The 18,454-nt window shown below is 50.5% G+C and overlaps 3 protein-coding genes across 8 annotated transcripts in view; 2 read left to right on the forward strand and 1 right to left on the reverse strand.

The window, feature by feature from the left end:
* The first annotated feature begins 657 nt into the window (after positions 1 to 657).
* Positions 658 to 9,618, forward strand: CHRNG (cholinergic receptor nicotinic gamma subunit). Its single transcript, XM_054477522.2, has 12 exons — positions 658 to 768; positions 954 to 1,093; positions 1,344 to 1,388; positions 1,565 to 1,674; positions 2,375 to 2,530; positions 3,421 to 3,518; positions 3,879 to 4,079; positions 4,284 to 4,398; positions 4,592 to 4,706; positions 5,377 to 5,590; positions 5,782 to 5,912; positions 6,539 to 9,618. The coding sequence occupies exons 1-12, from the start codon at positions 714 to 716 to the stop codon at positions 6,710 to 6,712; spliced, it is 1,554 nt and encodes a 517-aa protein (XP_054333497.1). The 5' UTR covers positions 658 to 713; the 3' UTR covers positions 6,713 to 9,618.
* Positions 9,082 to 10,945, reverse strand: TIGD1 (tigger transposable element derived 1). The gene has a single exon (XM_063648109.1). The coding sequence runs from the start codon at positions 10,894 to 10,896 to the stop codon at positions 9,121 to 9,123; it is 1,776 nt and encodes a 591-aa protein (XP_063504179.1). The 5' UTR covers positions 10,897 to 10,945; the 3' UTR covers positions 9,082 to 9,120.
* Positions 10,946 to 11,326: 381 nt separating this feature from the next.
* Positions 11,327 to 18,454, forward strand: part of EIF4E2 (eukaryotic translation initiation factor 4E family member 2) — a 32,926-nt gene continuing 25,798 nt past the window's right edge. For 5 of the 6 annotated variants that reach the window (XM_054477525.2, XM_054477526.2, XM_054477529.2 and 2 more), the window contains exons 1-2: positions 11,562 to 11,757; positions 17,451 to 17,565. In XM_054477525.2, coding sequence (XP_054333500.1) covers positions 11,738 to 11,757; positions 17,451 to 17,565 — 135 coding nt within the window. In that variant the 5' untranslated portion in view covers positions 11,562 to 11,737. Of the gene's footprint in view, positions 11,758 to 17,450; positions 17,566 to 18,454 lie in introns of all 6 variants that reach the window. The other variant, XM_054477531.2, reaches the window with a different exon arrangement.

Below are 18,454 nucleotides of genomic sequence, written 5' to 3' on the forward strand. Positions count from 1 at the left end.
TTCAGGAGTTCAAGACTGGCCTGGCCAACGTGGTGAAACCCCGTCTCTACTAAAAATATAAAAAAAAAAGAAGAAGAAGAAGAAAAAATTAGCCAGGCGTGTTGGCGCGTGCCAGTAGTCCCAGCTACTCAGAAGGCTGAAGTAGAAGAACCGAGGTGGAGGTTGTAGTGAGCCAAGATCGCACCACTGCACTCCAGCAAAAAACAAACAAACAAACAAACAAAAAAACCCTCACATGCCTACCCAACAGCCTTCAACCCACGCAAATCCTGACTCCCTGGAGGGAGTAGGAGGGAGTCCACCTCAGCCCTCTCTGGAGCCGCTGTCAGGTTCCTCGGCGACCTGCCTTCCCTACCACACCCAGCTGGCCCTGGCTGTCCTTGGCCCCCATGTAGAACATGGAGGTGGGGCTGGGACAAATGAGCCCGAGTTGGGGCTGGAAGGTGGATGTCTCTTTTGGGGCAGACGGGGCCCCTGTTTCCCCTCTCCAGCCCAGGTAACCTGAGCCCAGCATTGTGTCCATCCTGGAACAGCTGACAAGGCTGTGGTCAGACAGCTGATGGGGCTGGGCCAGGCTGGCCGGGCTGGCTGGGCTGGCTGGGCTGGCTGGAGTGGGAGAGTAGGCTGTTACATGACACCCAGAGCCCATCTCTCTCTGCCCCAGACCTTGGAGCTGTTGTCCCACCCCTGTCACTGCAAAGAGCTGACGCGCCATGCATGGGGGCCAGGGGCCGCTGCTCCTCCTGCTGCTGCTGGCTGTCTGCCTGGGTGGGACACAAAGGAATCTCAGCCTGGGGAGTCCCAGAGCTGGGGTCCACAGCCTCAGGGGATGGAGGGTCTGAGGGCTATTGGGGCCCTGGACCCAGTTCCCTGAGTCCCCACTTCACACCCCTAGGGCCTCCCCGCTCTTTCCGCCTCCAAACTCCTGCTAGGCTCACACCTGTCTATTGCAGGGGCCCAGGGCCGGAACCAGGAGGAGCGCCTGCTCGCAGACCTGATGCAAAACTACGACCCCAACCTGCGGCCCGCGGAACGAGACTCGGATGTGGTCAATGTCAGCCTGAAGCTAACCCTCACCAACCTCATCTCCCTGGTAAGCCGCAGGACGGAGGGAGGGGTCAGCGCACCAGGCCCTGGGGCCTGCTGGGGATAGCATGGGGTGGCTCCAGCCACCAAGAGGTTGGAGGGCCCTGCAGCAGACAGGCTGGGGTCTGGAAAACCCCCATGGTTGTGGGGGGAGTACTATCAGGAGGCTGGGGGATGCTTGGCCCCATTTGTGGCCTGTGGGGACTGGCACTGAAGTCGGGGGCTGAGCCCTCCATACTGCACCCTTGCACCCCCAGAATGAGCGAGAGGAAGCCCTCACTACCAATGTCTGGATAGAGATGGTAAGAGGCCACCCTGCCACCCTCCTTCCATCAGGGGTCCCACCCCACCACCCCAAGGCTTCCTGAGAGTTGCCTGCCCCGTTCCTGCCTCTTCTGTCCTCTTGGGCTGGATGCCCACTCCTAGGGGTGTGCTGCAGCAGAGGGCAGAGGCCTAGCAACTGCCCCTCCCCCTGCAGCAGTGGTGCGACTATCGCCTGCGCTGGGATCCGCGAGACTACGAAGGCCTGTGGGTGCTGAGGATGCCGTCCACCATGGTGTGGCGGCCGGATATCGTGCTGGAGAACAAGTGAGGAGGGGGCGCAGGCAGGGGTGTGGGGGACAAAGGACACAGGGTCTGGGCCCAGCAGAACAAGGGGGCTCTGGGAAAAGAGAAAGATGAGCAGAGGGTGCAAATCGGGCACCTGTGGGGTTAGGGAAGAACTGGATGGAGCAGGTGCCGAGGGCAGGGCCCTGGGTATGGCCTCTGACCCCATGGCCAGCAGACCAGACCCTACGCCAGGCTCCATCTCCTCTGGGCTGGGCCACCTGGGTGGGCTGCTCCCTTCCCTGTAACATGGGGCCACTGACGGGTCCTATAGAAGCTGGCAGGAGTCAAGAAGACAGGCATGAAAAGTGCATCACTCGGGGGCTGGCAGGAGTCAAGAAGACAGGCATGAAAAGTGCATCACTCGGGGGCTGGCACATGGTGTGGGCTTAATACGTTAGTCGCTATTATGACTATTATTATTATTATTATTAAAACAAGAGAGAGAAAGAGAAGCAGAAATTAGGAGGTGGTGCCTGAGGAAGTCTGTCTGGGGTGGGGGTGGCAGGAGGATTGCTGAGGGGACCTAGTGGTCCGGGTGGGAACCAGTCAGGGGGTGACAGGTTGGTAGGGACTGGTGTCCCCCGGCCCCTATCCACATGGGGCACAAGGGCTGGTCTGGGGCTGGGGTGTCGGGGGCTGAGCCCACAGCCTCATGGCCTGGCCTGTTCTGTGCACACAGCGTGGACGGTGTCTTCGAGGTGGCCCTCTACTGCAATGTGCTCGTGTCCCCTGACGGCTGTATCTACTGGCTGCCGCCTGCCATCTTCCGTTCCGCCTGCTCTATCTCAGTCACCTACTTCCCCTTCGACTGGCAGAACTGCTCCCTTATCTTCCAGTGAGTCCATTTATTGGGGAGGATTAAGAGAGCCGCTCTCAGAGGGGCCTGGACAGTGGTGGGGTAAGGCCTGGGCAAGGCTTCTGGCCTTGGCTCTGGCAGCACCTAGAGGCCTGGCTCCATCTCCCGAGCCTCTGTGCCCATCTCAGGCTAAGACGCCTGAAGGTGCCCAAGCTCTCCCTGCTAAGCCCGAGTCCCCTCACTCATCCTCCTTTACTGCCTCACTTTCCTCGCCTGTGCCCCAAGGGGAGACATTCACGCCTGGGGTGCGTGGGTGAGAAGGCACACACGCACACAAGATGCATGTCTGTGCACGTACGAAACCACTGCACACTCCAGGCCCACAGGGAGGCAGGGCTGTCCTGGGAGAGAGGGGCCCTGGCAGGGAATCCAGCGGAAGCATGTATGCAACCAAGCCACCCCTGGGGGTCTCTGGGTCTGTTTCCTCAAACCTAAGTGTGGGGAGGAGGGCCTGGGGGAGGGTTCTCCTGTATCTTAGAGGAGCAGTCTTTCCACAAGCAAACCTGGCAGGGAGACTCCCCTCTGTAGACACAGGGGTCCTCCTTAGGTAGGCATGTATTTTCTACATTGCCATCATCAGCCCCTCCTGCTAGACAGCAGTGGGAGAGACAAATGCAGTGACCCTGGGCTCATCAGCCAGGTGAGGGCCCTGCAGCCTCCTGGGCCTTCAACTCAATCTTCCTGACCCCAAAGAGCCCAAGGTGCCCCTGCTCTCCATCTCACCACTGGGGTTTTATAAAGAACTCAGAAGCATGGGGCTGCATTTCGTTGAAGCAAAACTGCCCACACTTGTCCCCAGATGGTCATCCCCATGCAGTCATGGCAGGTCTACCCACTCACATTTAGCCTCTTTCCTCGGTGACTCCCAGGTCCCAGACTTACAGCACCAATGAGATTGATCTGCAGCTGAGTCAGGAAGATGGCCAGACCATCGAGTGGATTTTCATTGACCCTGAGGCCTTCACAGGTAACCCCCACCCAAGGGCTCCCCAGGCAGCCTCATCCACGGCTCCTGCTGGACCCAGCTGTGGTCAAGGCTGGACCAAGGTCAAATCCCTCCCATGTAACTCAAAATGAAAACTACAGCAAACCGTAAAATATGCTTTTTAAAACATCCAACAAAGCTCTGACTTTCCTCATGATAATGACTCCAATTTTAGAAGAGGCTCGAGTATCCAATCTCCCACACCACTTCCGTCCCTCAAGGGTGCCTCCCCTGCTGGTGCTCCTTAGGGCACATGCTTCCTTGCAGCTGGGTCACTCGGCTGCAGGGATCTGCCTAGCTCACACTTCCTGTGCCCATTCCTGCCTGCCTGCCTGCCCGCAGAGAATGGGGAGTGGGCCATCCAGCATCGACCAGCCAAGATGCTCCTGGACCCAGCGGCGCCAGCCCAGGAGGCAGGCCACCAGAAGGTGGTGTTCTACCTGCTCATCCAGCGCAAGCCCCTCTTCTACGTCATCAACATCATCGCCCCCTGTGTGCTCATCTCCTCTGTCGCCATCCTCATCTACTTCCTTCCTGCCAAGGGTACCTGGAGCCTGTGGGAAGGAGCCGTCCAGTAGCACAGGGGATACCTGGGAGGTCGGGGTGGGCCCTGCCTGGGCACAGAGTGCCCGGGCAGAGTGGCATTACGACCCAGGACAGAGGCAGCGGGCTACTTCTGGGGTAAGGGGTTCCTCTGTGGGTGGGGGAGGTAGGAACCTGCTCTGAGAGCCTCTCGGTCACGGGTAGCTGGGGGCCAGAAGTGTACCGTCGCCATCAACGTGCTCCTGGCCCAGACTGTCTTCCTCTTCCTTGTGGCCAAGAAGGTGCCTGAAACCTCCCAGGCGGTGCCACTCATCAGCAAGTAAGGCTGGTCTTCATGCTCACCCGCCTACCCCACTATCCCTTCTTGGGAGCATGATGGCCTCCTGCCTTGCCCTGTTGCCCTCCATCCACCCCACCATCCTCAATTCAGGAGGCCTGAGGGGGGCAGCCACTAAGGGTGGGGGTGGCATCATGGTATGGGCTGCCAGCTCCTGCCCACCCCACCCTGACAGGTACCTGACCTTCCTCCTGGCGGTGACCATCCTCATTGTCGTGAATGCTGTGGTTGTGCTCAACGTCTCCTTGCGGTCTCCACACACACACTCCATGGCCCGAGGGGTCCGCAAGGCAAGGACCCTCCCTGTCCACTTCAACATCCCGCTGCCCACTCCCTTACGCCTCCCTCTCGCACGCCCCGGCCGTACTCCTCACCTGTGGTATTCCACAGCACACCCATCCTGGGTGTATCTGGAAGCATGGACCAAAATCGATTATAGTAATACAGTAATGAAATTGCTTCCTAGGTGCCAGGGATATTACAAATGTTAATGTATTTCATCTTCGTAAAACCCATATCATCTCCAATTACAGATGAGGACATTGAGGCGCAGAGAGGTTAAGTAACCTGCCCAAGAAAGTGCACTACAAAGTCGAAAAACCAGGAGTCTGCCAGGGCAGTCTGATTCCAGTCTGTGTGATCTGTAGCCCACCTGCAGCCTTCAGCTTGGGCCCTTGTTGCACATGCAGATTCCCAGGCCTGCCCCAGGCATTCGAGGCCAGAATAGCATGAGGGTTGGGGGCAGGAATCTGTGTTTGTAACAAGTGCCCTGGTGATTCTGATGTGCACTGAAGTCTGGAGACCCAGGCTCATGTCCAGTATAGAAAGCTTTACCAAGGCCACGTCACTGCCCCGGTATGCTGCCTCCATGGTCCCTAGCAGCACAAGCCCTTCACGCCAACCTCTGGCTTCTGCTCTGAAGCTCGGCCTGCTGCCCTAGTGAAGCCACCCCCTCTCTAGGTGTTCCTGAGGCTCTTGCCCCAGCTGCTGAGGATGCACGTTCGCCCGCTGGCCCCGGCAGCTGTGCAGGACACCCAGTCCCGGCTACAGAATGGCTCCTCGGGATGGTCGATCACAACTGGGGAGGAGGTGGCCCTCTGCCTGCCTCGCAGTGAACTCCTCTTCCAGCAGTGGCAGCGGCAAGGGCTGGTGGCGGCAGCGCTGGAGAAGCTAGGTGAGACACAGCAGGTGTGCCTGGGGACAATCCTCCCCTGGGACCCCAGCTGGGGAGCCAGGCACAGCAGATGAGTGCTGGAGAAGTGCTCAGGTCAGGGAGAGAGGAGCTGGGGTCCCTAAGGAGAGGCCATCTTCTCTGCCTGTTTCTCCTCCATTCTACTCCCAAACCTTATCCTTTCTCTTTATCAGAGAAAGGCCCGGAGTTAGGGCCGAGCCAGTTCTGTGGCAGCCTGAAGCAGGCTGCCCCAGCCATCCAGGCCTGTGTGGAAGCCTGCAACCTCATTGCCTGTGCCCGGCACCAGCAGAGTCACTTTGACAATGTAAGCTGAGTCAGGGTGGGGTGGAGGTGGAGTGAGTACCTGGGCTTGGACCTGTGATACAGACAGGATGAGTGGGGTGGCCAAGATAGGGCAGTGGGATGGAAAAACAGGAGGCCAGGCGCGGTGGCTCACATCTGTAATCCCAGCACTTTGGGAGGCCGAGGCGGGTGGATCACCTGAGGTCAGGAGTTTGAGACCAGCCTGGCCAACATGGCAAAACCCTATCTCTACCAAAAATACCAAAAATTAGCTGGGTGTGGTGGCGGGCACCTGTATTCCCAGCTACCCAGGAGGCTGAGGCAGGAGAATTGCTTGAACCTGGGAGGCGGAGGTTGCAGTGAGCCGAGCCAAGATTGCACCACTGCACTCTGGCCTGGGTGAAAGAGTGAGACGTGAGACCCCGTCTCAAAAAAAAAAAAAAGAAAGAAAGAAAAAGGAACAGGGGCAGGGGGGACACCTCAGGGCCAGGGGGCCATGGAATTAGCCACCAGTTGGGACCTGGACATAGGTAAGAAGGGCCCCAGGAAATGGAGACATGGGCCTGCTCGAAGCCCAAGGATGAGAACAGGACCCAGGGAAGACCTGGTGCCACCGCTGGTTATCCCACACCTGCCTCCCACCCTCAGGGGAATGAGGAGTGGTTCCTGGTGGGCCGAGTGCTGGACCGCGTCTGTTTCCTGGCCATGCTCTCGCTCTTCGTCTGTGGCACGGCTGGCATCTTCCTCATGGCCCACTACAACCGGGTGCCGGCCCTGCCATTCCCTGGAGATCCACGCCCCTACCTGCCCTCACCAGACTGAGCCAACCAACCACTGCGGGGCATGTGGGAGTCACACACGTGGGTCACACTGAGTCTTATCAGCCACGTTCTCCTACTGAGGTCCTAAGTGTGCCCTTTGGGAAGTGCCTTTCAGGGCTGTGTGAGCCAAACAGCCCTGAGAAAAGCTGGGGAAAGAGTATGAGCTGGAGTCCGGGAGTAGTTGGGGGTGGGCTGTGGTTAGAGTGTGCTGCTGCAGTCAGCACACATGTGGGATTGGCTAGCTCATCCTGGCACCAGCCTCCCCTCCACTCAGTGCACTCCCCTCACTTAGGCAAAGCATTATTCATTCCCATCAGTCTGAAGCCCGAAGGACTGTTTTGTATAATACCTTCGGGCTTGGGACTGGCTCCCCTTTTACAAGTTCTCCCTGAAAGAGGGCAGTCACGAGAGGTGTGAAGAGTAAGCAGCCGATGCTCTCTCCAAAGCAGGGCAGCAGCCCATGCCAGCTGGCATCTCCCCCCTGTGCCTTCTGGGTACAATAAGCACCCAATTCTCAACAGCCCCAGTGGCCTTTCCATTCATGTGCATTTTTCTGCCACTGACCACAAGACGATTTCCTGAGTTTTGTAATCCTCTTTTTTTTTTTAATTTTTGATATGTTGTTGTTGTTGTTTTGTTTAGTTTTGAGACAGAGCCTCACTCTTGTCATGCAAGCTGGCTGGAGTGGAGTGGCATGATCACGGCTCACTGCAGCCTCAACCTCCGGGGCTCAAGCAATGCTCCTGCCTCAGCCTCCCAAGTAGCTGGCACCACAGGCATGCACCACTACACCCAGCTACTTTTAAATTTTTAGTAGAGATGAGGTTTTGCTATGTTGCCTAGGTTGGTCTTGAACTCCTGAGCTCAAGTGATCCTCCCACTTGAGTCTTGGGATTACAGGCATAAGCCACTGTACCTGGCCTCCTTTTTAATTAAGAGCTCCTCACCGCAGTATGAACAAGCGAGAGTCATTATTCCCCGTGTTATACAGGCAAATTGAGCCTAGAGTAAGAGGGACTCCACACAACAGTGGTGGTTAAACAAGGTTTGAAGTCCAGAATTCCTGACTCTGACCCAATCTGACACTCTAAGATTCTACGGCCTGAAAAACAGGCCCTTCTTCCCAAAGGATGGTTAAGACAAGGAAGAGCTAGGCAAGAGGAGGTGTGGAGTTAACAGAGAGCCACTGAGCTCTTCATTCCAGGAGGAGACTTTGACTGGCCTCTCTTGACCCCACTAATCAGGTAGTAAGGCAATAAGCTGGGGTTATCCTGGGGGAGAGGCAAGGTCCTGCTCTGAGATTACAGCCGGCACACGAGTTCAGCTGGTAACCAGGGGACACCCTTGGGCAAGTCACCTATGCTCCCTGAGGCTGTTCCCTCATCTGTAAATAAGGTGCAAAAAATAATCCATTCCTGGCCAGGTGTGGTGGCTCACGCCTGCAATCCCAGCACCTTGGGAGGACAAGGTGGGTGGATTGCTTGAGCTTAGGAGCCCAGGAACCCCGGAACCCAGGAACCCAGACTGGGCAACATGGGGACACCCGGTCTCTACCAAAAAATACAAAACTTAGCTGGGCGTGGTGATGCATGCCTGTAGTCCCAGTTACTCAGGAGGCTGAGGTGGAAGGACTGCTTGAGCCCAGGAGGTCTAGGCTGCAGTGAGCTGTGATCATATGACTGCACTCCAGCCTGATGACACAGTAAGACCCTGTCTCAAAAAAAAAAAAAAAATTACAAAACTAAAAAAAAAAAAAAGTGAAAGTGCCACATAAAGGCCTGACAACAGGATATGCTGGCAGGAGGGGACCTTGGAAATATGCCCTCCCTCCAAGCACAGGATTGCTGTCTTTGGGATTCAATCATCAGCAAATTCGTATTATTTACTCCAGTGTGAGTCTGTGTCTGTGCATGCACAGTGTGTTTGAAGCAAGAGCAGAGTCAGAGCTCTAGAGTCCTAGAGGAGTTAGGGAGAGCGGGGGAGGATTTCAATCAGGGAAGGAATCTGACGACAGTGGGGCCATTTCAGGTTCCCATCAGCCCCTTACTAGTTGTGTATCTGGCACAAGTCTCTCAACCTCTCTGAAAGCCTCAGAGGGCAGAGGATTAGCTCCTTGTACACAATAAGCACTCAAAGGTTAACATTAGCTGCCATTACTATAGGTTACTGTCTCATGGGATCCATACAGCAACCTAAGAAGGTAGGTCGAGGCACACCTCAAAGATATTGCAGGTTCAGTTCTAGACCAACACAAGAAAGCAAATCACATGAATGTTTTTGGTTTCCCAATGCATATAAAAGTTATGTTTACACTATACTGTAGACCAGCAAGAGTGCAATAGCATTGTCTAATAAAACAATATACATACCTAAATTTAAAAATACTTTATTGCTAAAAAATGCTGATTATCAATCTGAGCCTTTGGTGAGTCGTACTCTTTTTGCTGGTGGAGGGTCTTGCCTTGAGGTTGATGGTTGCTGACTGGTCAGGGTGGTGGCTGCTGAAGGTTGGGGTGGCTGTGGCAATTTCCTAAGATAAGACATCACTGAAGTTTTTCGCATCAGTTGACTCTTCCTTTCATGAAAGATTTCTCTGTAGCATGCGATGCTGTTTGATAGCATTTTGCCCACAGTAGAGCTTCTTTCAAAATTGGAGTCAATCCTCTCAAACCCTGCTGCTGCTTTATCAACTAAGTTTATGTAATATTCTAAATCCTTTGTTGTCATTTCAACAATCTTCACAGCATCTTCACCAGGTGTAGATTCCATCTCAAGAAACCACTTTCTTTGTGCATCCATAAGAAACAACTCCTCATCTGTTAAAGTTTTATCATGAGATTGCAGCAATTCAGTTACATCCTCAGGCTCTACTTCTAATTCTAGTTCTTTTGCTATTTCCACCACATCTGCACTTACTTCCTCCACTGAAGTCTTGAACCCCTCATAGTCATCAATGAGGGTGGGAATCAACTTCTTCCAAACTCCTGTTAATGTTGACAATTTGACCTCCTCCCATGACTCACGGATGTTTTTAATGGCATCTAAAATGGTGAATCCTTTCCAGAAGGTTTTCAATTTGCTGTGCCCAGATCCATCAGAGATATCACTATCCATGGCAGCTAGAGCCTTATGAAATGTATTTCTCAAATAATAAGACTTGAAGGTCGAAATTACCCCTTGATCCATGGGCTGCAGAATGGATGTTGTGTTAGCAGGCATGAAAACAACATTAATCTCCTTGTATATCTCCATCAGAGCTCTTGGATGACTAGGGGCATTGTCAATGAGCAGTAATATTTTGAAAGGAATCTTCTTTTCTGAGCAGTAGGTCTCAACAGTGGGTTTAAAATATTCGGTAAACCATGCTGTAAACAGATGTGCTGTCATCTGGGCTTTGCTGTTCCATTTATATAGCACAGGTAGAGTAGATTTAGTATAATTCTTAAGGGCCCTAGGATTTTCAGAATGGTAAATAAGCATTGGCTTCAACTTAAAGTCACCAGCTGCATTAGCCCCTAACAAGAGAGTCAGCCTGTCCTTTGAAGCTTTGAAGCCAGGCACTGACTTCTCCTCTCTAGCTATGAAAGTCCTAGATGGCATCTTCTTCCAATAGAAGGCTGTTTCATCTACATTGAAAATCTGTTGTTTAGTGTAGCCACCTTCGTCAATGATCTTAGCTAAAGCTTCTGGATAACTTGCTGCAGCTTCTACATCAGCACTTGCTGCTTCACCTTGTGCTTTTATGTTATGGAAATGGCTTCTTTCCTTAAACCTCATGAACCAACCTCTGCTAGCTTCAAACTTTTCTTCTGCGGCTTTGACACCTCTCTCAGCTTTCATAGAGTTGAAGAGAGTTAGGGCTTTGTTCTGGATTAGGCTTTGGCTTAAGGGAATGTTGCGGCTGGTCTGATCTTCTATCCAGACCACTAAAACTTTCTCCATATCAGCAATAAGGCTGTTTCGCTTTCTTATCATGCGTGTGTTCATTGGAGTAGCACTTTTAACTTCCTTCAAGAACTTTTCCTTTGCATTTACAACTTGGCTAACTGTTTGCCGCAGGAGGCCTAGCCTTCGGCCTATCTCAGCTTTTGACATACCTTCCTCACTCAGTTTAATCATTTCTAGTTTTTGATTTAAAGTGAGAGACGTGCGACTCTTCCTTTCACTTGAGCACTTAGAGGCCATTGCAGAGTTATTAATTGGCCTAATCTCAATATTGTTGTGTCTCAGGGAATAGGGAGGCCCAAGAAGAGGGAGAGAGATGGGGAACAGTCTGTGGGTGGAGCAGTCAGAACACACACAACATTAAGTTCGACGTCTTATAAAAGACGCTGTATGTGGCACCCCAAAACAATGACAATAGCAACATCAAACATCACTGATCATAGATCACCATAACAGACACAGAAATCATGAAAAAGTTTGAAATATTTTGAGAATTACCAAAATGTAACACAGAGTAACGAAGTGAGCACATGCTGTCGGAAAAATGGCGCTGATACAATTGCTGGACTCAGGGCTGCCACAAACCCTCCATGTGTCTTCAGAAAGCCCTATCTGCGAAGCGTAATAAAACGAGGTATGCCATAGTACAGTGGCGGGCCACCGACAAAGGAAAGCCTGGGGGAGGTCAAGAGAGATACCGCAGAGTGCGTCCCGCACTGGAGGAAGAGGAAGGTTTTTACCAAGCAGCGAGTCCAGAGCCCGCGCTGTCAACGACGTGGTGCTGCCTTTTTTCCGAGCCGCTGCGGGAGGGGGCCAGGACACGCTCCCTTAGGAGAGCCGGCGGGTCACAAGGACCTGGACAGAGACAGAGCTGAGGCCAGCAGCCAACTCCACCGCTGAGGCCAGCCCTCTGCGCAGCCGCCCCGGGCTGGCGTCCCGAGATAGCCGCTCCCAAACCGGGCCTGCGCGCCGACGTTCCGCTGCGCCCCGCGCAAAACCGGAAGTACCCGGGCCCAAGGCTGAGGGACTCGGTGGAGCGGAAGTCACTCCCTGAGGCAGTGGCGACAGCGGCGGCGAGAGGATGAACAACAAGTTCGACGCGTGAGTGGCTCGTGGCCGCCCCCGGGGCCCCTTCCCCGAACAGTTCCCCCGCGCCCGCCCCCGCTGCGGCTGGGGCGGCGCAAACCCTGCGGCACCGGCTTCCTTGCTGGGATCCGGCTGCGGCCGGACCTGGACTGGGCTGGCGGGGAGGAGGGGGCTGGGGAGCAATGGATACCGGGGTCCCGGAGACCCCAGGGCCGTCCGAACCGAGGGCGAAGAGCTGGGCCCCGGGGAGGGGTGGCTGTGCCGCCCGGTAGGGAAGATTTTCGGACGCCCCGCCCTGGTGGATGCGGATTGCCTGCGACGTGAGGGGTGGGGACCTCGGCGGTTTGGGTGTTTCCGCAGTCTGGCCGCGCTGCCTCTGAATCCAGCTTTCCCCACACACTCCCTCTCCCCTCTGAGCCTCAGTTTTCTCATCTGCAGAGTGGGGACAGTAACACCCTTTGTCGTAGAGTTTGAGGATGCAATGAGGTAATGTGGCTGCTGCCCTCGACGCGGTGGAAGGCTGGCTTAGGAATTATCTTCCTGAGACTCTTCCTACTTTCTTTCTCCTCCCCTTCCTGTTCCCGTCTTCCAACACACTCGCCAAGACCTAGGTATACTGGTTGCCCTCTCCTGCCCGCTCCGGTTTCTAGTTTCAGCATCAAACAGTTTGAAGGTACAGAGAGAAAATGCAGATGTATTTTTACTTATCCCCCTCCAAGGATTGTATCTTGAGGTAGAATGTGTTCCTTGCTCTCTTCTAGTAGTCCAGTAAATCCACTGTCTCTTCATCCGAAAACCTGGATTTCTAGTCCCAGATTCACCACTTACCATCTGTTTGACTGTAGAAAAGTTACCCAGCCTCTAAGCCATTGTTGCTCAAAGCAACATTAGTGGCTAGTACCCTGTTGCCACACCGGGGTGTGATAAGGGTCAAATCACACTCAGCAATGCTTAAAGATACTTGTGAACGTTGCTAACTATTGCGATAGAAACGTAAAGTGGAGTTACTATTAGTTTAGATTGTGACCTGGTGCTTTTGATGGGAAATTGGCGTTTTTCCAATACAGAGAGTACTGTGCAAATTCAGGGAATACTGGATTTCCAACACTCCAGGCAGGTAGGTCCTCAGGAATGTTTTCTGGTTGCTGAGAGGTCTCTGCAACTTGAGAAAGTCTTTGCCCGACCTCTTCTCTATCCTGCTGTTTAACTGAGCCTATCCCTCTACGAACCTCTCCCCCGCTGCCGCCCCATTTCATCTCTATTGTAAACCCTGCAACAACCAGCTCCAGATCCAAATCCTGCCTCAGTGGAGCTTTCTGGAACCCTTATACCCCTTCCTCCACTGATTTGAACAAATCAAATTTCATCCTAAGAAGACATCTTATGGGTCATCTAGCTCAAGCTCAAGCCTACCCAAATCATTTGGGAGTCTGCAGTAAGAATGGTAATAATGGACTTCCACAGGGATCTTGCTAGGTATTTTTCATATATATATATATTTTTGAGATAGGGTCTCGCTGTGTCACCCTGGCTGGAGTGCAGTGGTGTGATCATGGTGTGATCACAGCTCATGGCCCACTCGACCTCCCGGGCACCAGCAATCCTCCCATCTCAGCCTCCAGAGTAGCCGGACTACAGGCATGTGCCACCCTACCTTGCTAATTTTTTTGTATTTTTTGTAGAGACGGGGTTTCACCATGTTGCCCAGGCTGATCTCGAACTCGGGCTCAAGAGATCCACCCACCTTGCCTCCTAAAGTGCTGGGATTACAGGCATGAGCCCCCACCCCCAGCCTCATGTGTTATTTCTACTCTAACAATTCTGTGAAGGGGATCTTGTTATCTCCTTTTACAGATGAAGAAAGGCATTACTCTGAGGTTAAGTAATGCCCAAGACAAAGGAAGGGCTATCCCAGGTTTGTTATGTAACCTTGGTTCAAGCACCTTTTGAGAAAAATTAAACTTGCCCTCTTTTTTTTTCTTACCTCTTCTATGATTGAAGAACCTGGGTCATTTTAATTACTTTGAATTATTAACTATTGTATTGAGCCAGAATCTTTTAACATCTGCCCTCTAGCATTGCAGGGGAAAAAAAGAAAAACAAGCTTTCTTTCATTTGAAATTAGCAATTGAAAACAGCACTCCTGCCCCTAGTTTTATTTTTTTATGTTGTTTTTCATTCAGAAATTCTGTGGTGTTTAGGCCATTGCTGCATATTTGGAGTCTTTACCACATTGCTCTCTCTACTAATTTGCACTCTTTACCACATTGCTCTTAAGGACGTGTTCCAGTTTGCCAGAATCCTTCCAGATGTCCAGTGGCTGGAGCTGAGTACAGTAGTATGTAATCTAATGGGCTCATATTAAAGATTAGCTCTAATCTCCATTACTGTATGGACTCAACTTCTCTGAATGAAACCTTTGATTGTAATTGCTTTTGTGGAGAGGGGGCAGACCTATCAAGTCCTTAGATCTCATTGCCATTGATCCTATTGATATGTAAAACCCTAAGATGCTTTCACAAAAACTGCAGTCCTGACTTAAACATAGTTTTCAGATCTAGACAACTGTACTTGATTTTGTCCGTATTCTACATCATTTGCTTTTTATTCTATATCGTTAACTTTGGGCCCATTCCTAACTATTGTCTAAACTACTTATTTGGCACTCATTGCTTTGATTCTATAGACCCATTCATTAAACGGAGATTTGTTTTATGCCACTGTCTGATGGTGACGGTATAAAGATGAATTGAACCAAGGTCCTGCCCACAAGGTATTGGTCTAGTTCAGAGGGTGAGGAAGTATGTGGGCAGAAGCTTAGCAAGCTAACTAAAGTGCCTCTCAGTCTGGACAGCCTCAGAGTTGCTAACTGCCAGAGTTTAGGGAGCACTGATTTTTCAGTCTGAGTTGTATCTTGACTCAAATCCAGCTTGAAGCTGGGAAGAGTAGCTTGTAAGATTTGCCTTAAATATAGGCTTAGAGGGCAGAGTGGTTGGTTAGTTCCACCCTCAGGTAATAAAAGCACTAGATATAGGTCCATTAGGATTCCCATTTACTGTGTTAGAAAGGAGCCCTAAGTTGTCCAGGGATCACAGGAGCATTGTTTCTTCTCTGACAATTATTTTTGTTTCCTGGTAGTGATCAGCAGCAAAACCACTAAAAAGAAAGGAATGTATGTACTTTTCTTGGGGCTAGCAAAAACAAGATGCTAGGATGACTGTAGCCCTCTTCAACCAAGATCTAAATGCAAGGGACCCCAGAGGCTATAGTGGGAGTTGGAAGCTAAGAAGAGAGGAAAAGGGTTTGCATCCCAGGGGTGTGCCCTAAAGAAGAGAGTTGTCCTGGGCCTAAGCAGAAGAACCTTTGAGATGTTTTTGATCAGGAGACAGAACTGGCCATGAGAGTATAGCTGGAACAAGTGCAAACATTTATATGGGGAAGTTCAGAAGAGGAGACCCCAACTCAGCCTAGGTTGGAAGAGGTTAGGAAATGTATCCAAGAGAAAGTGGCCCTCGATCTGAGTCCTGTAGGACAAGTTAACTAGGCAAAGAAGGACTTCTTGAGGAGAGACCACATGATGAACATAACAGAAGGATAAAATGGGGGCACCAAAATTAGGGTGATACAACTGGAGTGAAAAGAGTTTGTTGGGACCAGAAAGGAGATGATATTGGGACATGTGAGCAGAGCAGGGGCCTTTGCACCATGCTGAGGCGTGGGTATGTCTGTGTACCTTTTCTCCTCAGCTAGGTTCTTGGGGACAAGCACTCTGGTAGCTCATACACACCATAGATGCTTGGTAGATGTTGGTAATTTTTAATCTGTAGATCTTGTGTGCTGGACAGGTTCCTTTTGAAAAGGAAACCAAATGTTGAATAAAGGGGCAGTTGAATAAAGGGGAAGGGAATATCATAAGCACAGATGATGGTCTCCTGGAAGTCCAGGGAGGCTGAATAAAAGCCAGAGAGATGGTAGCATTAGCAACGAAATGAAACTCCCCTCCATTTTCTCTGCTCATCTGCTCCATTCTCTTATCTCATACTGGCTTTCTCTGTTTTTGCTCATTGTCTTAATTCTCTCAGGGCTTTTCTTGCATGGGGCCCATATGGCTGCCCCAGCTCCTGAGTCTGTGATCTTTCATCTCCTGGATGAAATGCTGAGGGAGGAATCTGCTCATATTTTTGAGCAAGGCTCTGGGGCATAGGTTATTGCCCAGGCTGGACTGCCCTTTGGTCAGGCTCCCTTCCTAGTTGTGTCTTGACCAGGGTAGGGATGGGAAGGTTCATGGCACAGGGCATAACCTCCTGAGTATATCCTACAGCTAGGGCTGTGAAATGGGCAGAGCAGGCACCCCAACATGTGACTAGCTCATTCATTCTAATATTTATTGGGTACTTTTAATGTACTAGGCACTGGGGATTCATGGGCAAAAAAAACCAGACCACAAATACAAAGTACCCTGCAACATGTTTATGTATCAGCATAGGGTAGTATCTGAATTATAATTGGAGCATTTCTAGTACCATTTTTGAGAACTGCCTAATTTCATTTGACCACACATACAGTTATTGGGTTGAGAAAGATGATTGGAGAGAAGATCTGTGATGAGTTAATGGTCCAGCCCTAGAATAAATGGCTTTCGTATTGTCTTTGCAAACTCACCTTCCATTTATCTTTTTGTCTGGATCCGGTGATTTTTAGGTGTACCTGAAAGCCTTGGGGTAGTTTCACTGCTCATGAAAGGGTAATCCCTAAAGTTCGTTTGACTCTGTGCTTATGAAGCAAGAACACATTTATTCTTTCTTTCAGTCATTTATTTTTCCTTCTGGTTTACCATTTATTCAGCATCTTCTAGTGCCGCATGTTAAGGTAACATCGTACCTTGGGTGCTGGAGATACCGAGATGAAATAAGACACTGCTCTAAGGGAGCTCTCTCTCTATTAGGAAAAGCAGACATGGGAGGAATGGTGTGACAGACCAAAGGGGTGGTGTTTGCAAATGGCACCGATACGGCAATATAGATTGCTAGAGGAGGAGGATCCTGGCTGGCAGGAGTCAGATTCTAGAGGATCTTACATTTTGCTGTACTTGATCTTAGAGGATAGGCATCAAAAAGCGAGGGACAGTTGAAAGTTTAAAGCATGGAAGTTAAATGTCAGATCTGCACTTAAAAAGATAATGCTAGTGAAAGGATGGATAGAGAGTGAGAGATTTGTGTCAGGAAGACCACTGCGGAATTTATTATATGATTGACGTGTCTGGAGAAGAGGGCCTAAACTAAAGTAGTGACAGTGAGTGTAGAAGAGCTGGTAAGGAGAAGTGGCAAAGCAGATAGTACGTTTTTAACCTTCATTTGAAATGCCAAAGCATTAGAGACTCTTCTCATTTTTTACTCCATTTTTGGCAGGGAAAACAATCCCTTAAACTATATACCTTAAACATTCCCTTTAACTGGTTATTTGTGTGGCTTTTTAGAAAACTGAAAGACAGTGCTTTGTGGAGTTCACAAGTTAGCTGATGAGTGTTTCGTTTTTGTTTAATCCTCCTGATTTGCCTGTCTGTGTTATTTTGCTCTTCTCACATCTCAGGGCCTGAATTTGAGTGACTTTGGGTTGTTTACATAGTAGTTCATATGACCTGGTGGCTTTGTTAGATAAGCAAGAATTGACTTCATCACAGAATTGTATTGTGTTGCCTTTCCATTCAGTTTGAAAGATGATGACAGTGGGGACCATGATCAGAATGAAGAAAACAGCACACAGAAAGATGGTGAGAAGGAAAAAACGGAACGAGACAAGAATCAGAGCAGTAGCAAGAGAAAGGTGAGTGTTGGCTGCACAGATGTAGTTGCCTTTGAACTTGAGACTTTATTATCTTGTGGAATATGTTTATCTGGAAGATACCAGATTAACTTGGTGGCATCCTGTGTTGGAATATCTGACTTTGTTCTCAGAAAAACATTGTGCAATCATTGACATTCATTTTCGGACCTAGAACTTTTCTCTTGCCACAGAATCTTGAGATGCTGCCTTGCTTTCAACATTCTTCTAGCCTGAGATGGAGATTAGTCCTGGAGCTTAACAAGGCTGTTAGCTGCTACATAAGCCACGGCTGAGTGTTTCAAATCCTACATACCCCTTGAAATTTTAGACAGTTTAGTCAGCAATAGTCTAAGGTGAAAGTGACTTGGAAAAGGGAAAACTTAGGGAATGAGAGAGAGAGAGATCAATTTTTTCCTTGAAATATCAAAGCAGGTGGGTGCTGTGGCTCATGCTTGTAATCCTAGAACTTTGGAAGGCCAGGGTGGGCAGATCACTAGGTCAAGAGATTGAGACCATCCTGGCTAACATGGTAAAACCCCATCTCTACTAAAAATACAAAAATTAGCTGGATGCTGTGGCGCATGCCTGAAGTCCCAGCTACTGGGGAGGCTGAGGCAGGAGAATCGCTTGAACCCAGGAGGCAGAGGTTGCGGTGAGCTGAGATCGCGCCACTACACTCCAGCCTGGGCGACAGAGTGAGACTCCATTTCAAAAAAACAAACAAAAAAAGAAATATCAAAGCAATCACTAATTCATTTATTCTACAATATTGAGTAACCCTCCAAGGGCAAGCCATTTTATGCTAGATGCTAAGAGGACACAAAGGTGAATGAGACTGTGGAAGGGGCTTACCTTTAATAGTACCAATAATAATACTGACATCTGTTGT

Source organism: Pongo pygmaeus, chromosome 11, assembly GCF_028885625.2.
Source record: "Pongo pygmaeus isolate AG05252 chromosome 11, NHGRI_mPonPyg2-v2.0_pri, whole genome shotgun sequence".
NCBI classification, from domain to species: Eukaryota; Metazoa; Chordata; class Mammalia; order Primates; family Hominidae; genus Pongo; species Pongo pygmaeus.